We start from the raw sequence: 5,725 nt of genomic DNA on the forward strand, positions 1-5,725 counted from the left end.
GAGGAGCTCACACCCGGTTTGAGGTCTTATCGCTTTCCGCCGTGTACGCATAAGAGTAAACCGCTTAGAAAAACCGCAGAACATTAAATCGATGACCACCGCCTTTTCTTTTGATTTCGAATTGTCCGCTGAAACTGATTAGATTTTGTGTTAATTTTTTGTGCGTTTAATTGTTAAGTATTGTACATGATATTTCCGTAAAGATTCGTATATTAAAAGTTTCTTTTATACTAAAAGTGACTCATCCTTTTTTGGTGTCGTTCGATTCCTCTCACGCAGCGCGTTCGCGAACATATTTCTGGTCCTTCGAGCCGGATCTTCTCGCCGGCACCCGCAAGTTTGTGAACGTGTCGTCGTGTAGTTCGTGAGTGCTCGTAGTTCACCATGGATGTGAACACGTTGATCGATTGCCAACGTGAGATCCAGGTCCGTATTTCGCGCTCCGTGGAATACCTGAAGAAGCTGGGCACGACCAACATTACCGCCAGTGCCGTATCTACACGCACCAGAATCTTAGATCAGCTGTGGACGAAATTCGAGGCACAGCATGATCTCATTCGCGCAGCTCTGAAAGAAAAATATTGTGAGAGCGAATACTACAAGTCGGAGTTGCATGGAGATACGGAAAATCTGTACGTTGCACAACGCAGTACCTTGGATAGTTATGCCGAACATTTCCGGAAGCCGAACGTATCTCCATCCGTCGACGTCGCATCGAAGTCTTCGCTGCCGCGCATCAAGTTGCCGCCGTTCTCTGGCGCCTACGCCGATTGGCCATCCTTTCGCGATCTTTTTCTGTCCATTGTGAGCAGCAATTCGATCTCGAACATTGAGCGGCTCCACCACCTCCGCTCGTGTCTGACAGGTCCGGCTGAAAAGTTGATAAAGTCACTACCTGTCACGAGTGACAATTACGATCGCGCTTGGGCAATCTTGGACAAGCACTACAATAACAAAAGAGAATTAATCCGCTCCAACTTTGCCACGTTTACCGCCGTGCCAAAGATGAAGGGAGATACCGCCGAGGAGCTGAGCCGCATCCACAACGCTGTCACCGCCGCAGTCAACGCACAGGAGAGCATCGGACGTCCTATCAACTCGCATGGGATGGACCTGTTCAACCACCTGGTCGTCGAACTGTTCGACGCACGCACTCGTCTCGAATGGGAGTCAACCACTTCAGACTCCACCGAACCACCACAGAACGAGGCACTTCTCGACTTTATTAGTCGACGAGTATTGACGCTCAACGCCGCACGACCGAGGAGTGTCACAAAGGGACCTGGAGAAACATCACGATTCGCCAAAGCGCACGTCACGAAGCACCAAGGCGCGGATTCACCTCACTGTGCACTGTGCCGTGAAAACCATACCTTGATGACGTGCAAAAGCTTCAAGGCCAAGACTGCGGTTGAGCGGAAAACGTTCGTGGAGACCAACCGACTGTGCTTCAACTGCTTAGGCAATCATTTCTTAGCACGGTGTCAGTCAAAAAAGAATTGCCTCACCTGCAACGCACGACACCACACCATGCTGCACGGGGCATCCACATCAACACCATCCGCTGAGGCCACTTCACTTGCCACCACACTGGTCACTGCACAGGCAAGCTAAGACGCACAAGGCCGTCCTTCTCGCAACCGCTCGCGTCAAGGTCGCTGATCGATACGGATCACCACACGAGGTTAGAGTCTTGATAGATCAGTGCTCCGAGGTGTCCATCATCTCTGAGGCTCTGGCTCAGCGTCTTCGGCTGCCTCGAGCTTCAACGGATCTGTCCATCTTCGGCATCGGAGGGACTCGCTCTGGATCAGCGCGTGGCAAGGTCACGATAGACATCACATCTGACGTGACCAATGCCGAGCTTCGCGTGGTGGCCTTTGTGCTGCCGCGCATCTCATTGCAACAAGGCACCGCTCAACGTGAAGATCGTAGCTGGCCTCACATCCACGGACTTCGATTGGCCGACCCGCGCTTCCTGGATGACGATCCTGCGGAGTTACTTCTGGGAGCAGAAGTCTACTCGCTGATCCTCGAGGAAGGCCTTCGCAAGGGCGGATCACGGATGCCGATCGCCCAGCAGACGAGCTTAGGATGGATCTTGTCCGGAGGCTACGACGCCGCAGCACCCGAAGGCCATCGCCGCACGTTCCAGTGCACCACAGACCACGACCTCGCTAACATGGTTCGACGCTTCTGGGAGCAGGAACGCGAGCCAGTAGCTGGGACACCGCTCACCGCCGACGAAGCCAGGTGCGAAGACTTCTACGTGCGCACGGTCACTCGCACGTCCAGTGGCAGGTACATGGTGAGGCTGCCATGTACTTCACCGCCGCCGACACCGCTCAGCGAGACTCGTCGACCCGCAGAGCGCCTCCTGGAAGCCATGGAGCGGAAGGGAGCACGAGATCCTCGCTTCGGTGACCTCTATCGAGATTTCATGGAGGAATACGAGAACCTGCAACATATGGAGGTCAGCACAACTTCAACAACCTGCAGCCCTAGGTGCTACTTACCGCATCACGGGGTCCTCAAGGAGTCGAGCACGACCACGAAGCTCAGGGTCGTGTTCAACGGCTCCCAGCGCACACGGTCCGGAGAGTCGCTGAACGCACACCTCCTCACTGGAGCCAATCTCTTGCCAACACTCGCTGATGTCCTACTTCGGTGGCGTTGGCATCGGTACGTTCTCGTCACGGATATCGAGAAGATGTACCGACAAATTCTTGTACATCCGGAGGATCGTCGCCTGCAAACCATCTTGTGGCGCCACACCAGCTCTGATGACGTCCACGAGTACGAGCTGAGGACCGTGACCTACGGGCTAGCGTGTGCACCCTTTCTCGCCATCAGGACTCTTCATCAACTCGCAGCAGACGAAGAGGCACGATATCCACGCGGAGTCAAGGCACTGCGACACGACTGCTACGTCGACGACGTGGTCACCGGCGCTGATAGCTTGGAGGACGCTATCGACCTTCAGCAGGAACTACGGAGTCTTTGCATGGCGGGCGGATTTCCTTTGAGGAAGTGGGCTGCCAACGATCAGCAGGTGCTCACCGGAGTTCCACCGGAACATCGGCATCAACGCAAACCGCACTCATGGGAGGGAGAGAGTCACGCTACCTTGGGCCTCCGATGGCATCCGCAAGGTGACTGGTTCTCCTTCACCATACGTCCGCGTGCAATCACCGACTTCACGAAGCGACGAGTTTTGGCCGAGACGGCTCGACTCTTTGACCCGATGGGGTGGCTCGCACCTGTCGTCATCAGAGCCAAAATTCTGATTCAGACGACGTGGCTTCAACGGCTGGACTGGGACTCCCCGCTGCCTGATCAGGACGCACACCGCTGGAGGCAGTTGTTGAATCAGCTTCCTCTTCTAGATGACATCCGCATAACTCGCTGGCTCAACACTGGGACCGACCATTCACAACTGCAGCTCCATGGGTTTGCCGACGCATCAGAGCGAGGGTACGCCGCCGTGGTGTACATCCGCAACGCTGCAACAGAGAAAACATCAATCAACCTGTTGATGGCAAAATCCAAGGTCGCACCTGTCAAGCAGGTGTCGTTACCTCGCTTGGAACTCTGTGCAGCAGCTCTACTTACCACGCTCATGCTCCACGTGCGCTCTACTCTCGGTTTGACAGCGACGCCAGTGCATCTGTGGTCAGATTCAAAGGTCACGCTCCACTGGATTCAAGGACACAGCACCCGCTGGAAAACCTTTGTCGCCAATCGAGTGTCTCAGATCCAGACCCTGCTGCCAGACGCTCAATGGAGACACATCGCTGGACGAGAGAATCCTGCAGATTGTGCATCACGCGGTGTTACTCCTGACGAACTCATTAAGCATAAACTGTGGTGGACAGGACCTACCTGGCTGTCAGGAGACGAGACTGCATGGCCTTGTTCCGTCATCGAAGCCGCAGAGGATGACCTCCCGGAGCAGCGAGCCACCAGTTTGGTGGTCAAGGCACCGATCACGGCCGAACCTGACCTCCTCCTCCGGTTCCCGAAGCTACAAAGGCTGCTGCGAGTTACTGCATGGTGTCGGCGATGGCTCAATCCGGCGAGACGCGACGTCATACTTGGCCGCACTTTGCATCCGGACGAGCTGGACGTCGCCTTATTTCGATGGCTGCGAGTGGTGCAGGCGCTCCACTTTCCTACGGACGTAGCTGCGGCCTCTGCTGGACGCACTAGTCCACCGCGAAGCCACCTAGCGAGGTTGAGTCCGGTCCTCGATGATCAAGGCGTGCTGCGCGTCGGAGGACGTCTCAAGCATGCTCAGCTACCACTCGACGAAAGACATCCAATGATCATCCCGGCGGCATCATGGTTGACTCGGCTGGTGATTGATTCCTGCCACCGACGGACACTGCACGGAGGTGTGCAACTGACTCTCGGCTTGCTCCGCCTGCGTTTCTGGGTGCCCCGAGGAAGGACCACCGTCAAACAGCAGCTACACCGATGCGTGACCTGCACTCGATGGCGCGCCGCAACACCACAGCCTCCGATGGGTAACCTTCCTCGGGACCGAGTAACGCCAACTCGACCGTTCCTCAGCACCGGTTTGGACTACGCGGGGCCAATCCTCCTCCGGACCAGCAAGGGGCGTGGACACCGTGCGCACAAGGGATACATCGCCGTCTTCGTCTGCTTCTGGTCGAAGGCCATTCACTTAGAAGTTGTCTCGGACTACACCTCGGAGGCCTTCATCGCCGCGCTGCGCCGCTTCATCTCCCGCCGGGGTTTGTGCGCTGAGATTTACAGCGACTGCGGCACGACTTTCATCGGGGCAGATCGGACGCTGCGAGGTCTCTTTAACGCAGCGACAGCCGAAGGTCAAAGTGTCATCCTTGCCGCCACCGATCAAGGAATCCGCTGGCACTTCAACCCGCCAGCGGCCCCGCACTTTGGTGGTTTGTGGGAGGCCGCCGTAAAGTTGACCAAGTTTCACCTCCGTCGGGTGATCGGCGAGACCACCCTCACGTTCGAGGAGTTGAGCACACTCCTCGCCCAGATCGAAGCTTGTCTGAATTCACGTCCGTTACAGGCACTCTCAGATGATCCAGAGGACGTCTCGGCGCTGACCCCCGGTCACTTCCTCGTTGGGGCACCGCTCCTCGCCTTGCCGGAACCGTCATTGACAGAGCAGACGGTGTCCCCCTTGTCACGTTGGCGTCATCTGCAGCGGATGAGGGATCACTTCTGGCAGCGATGGTCATCCGAATACGTGCACGGACTCGCCCCACGCACCAAGTGGCTCAAGGATGCACCTGCACCCCACGTCGGCGATCTCTGTCTCGTGCGCTCCGAGATCACCCCTCCGAGCCGATGGCCTCTCGCTCGCATATTGCGTTTGCACCCCGGAGACGACGGAATTACACGCGTCGTGACCATCCGAACGGCCACGTCCGAGCTCGTGCGCCCACTCGTCAAGCTCGTGTTTCTTCCGGGCGTGAACGACGCGCCTACACCGCACATTGACACATAGCATCACTCACTACACAATCATCACATCATGCACCATATCAATTGTCACACATCACTTGTCTCGCTCACCACCGCACTAAAACTCGTCTCATTTTCACCGCTCACTGCATCTCACACTCGCCGTTCACATCTGCCACATGTTTTCGCCGTTCCAGCTGATCGATTCACATCACGCGATCACCACGTGTTTTCGTCGACTCAGCTGATCGATTCGCAACACGCG

At 56.4% G+C, this 5,725-nt stretch overlaps 1 protein-coding gene across 1 annotated transcript; it reads left to right on the forward strand.

The window, feature by feature from the left end:
* The first annotated feature begins 384 nt into the window (after positions 1-384).
* LOC146722317 (uncharacterized) lies at positions 385-5,503 on the forward strand. Its single transcript, XM_085485015.1, has 2 exons — positions 385-1,410; positions 1,478-5,503. Exons 1-2 carry the CDS (start codon positions 385-387, stop codon positions 5,501-5,503), a joined length of 5,052 nt encoding a protein of 1,683 aa, XP_085341141.1.
* The last annotated feature ends 222 nt before the right edge of the window (positions 5,504-5,725 follow it).

The sequence above is a fragment of the Nylanderia fulva genome, unplaced genomic scaffold, assembly GCF_048542155.1.
Source record: "Nylanderia fulva isolate GAGA-0341 unplaced genomic scaffold, ASM4854215v1 Scaffold331, whole genome shotgun sequence".
In the NCBI taxonomy this organism is placed as follows: domain Eukaryota; kingdom Metazoa; phylum Arthropoda; class Insecta; order Hymenoptera; family Formicidae; genus Nylanderia; species Nylanderia fulva.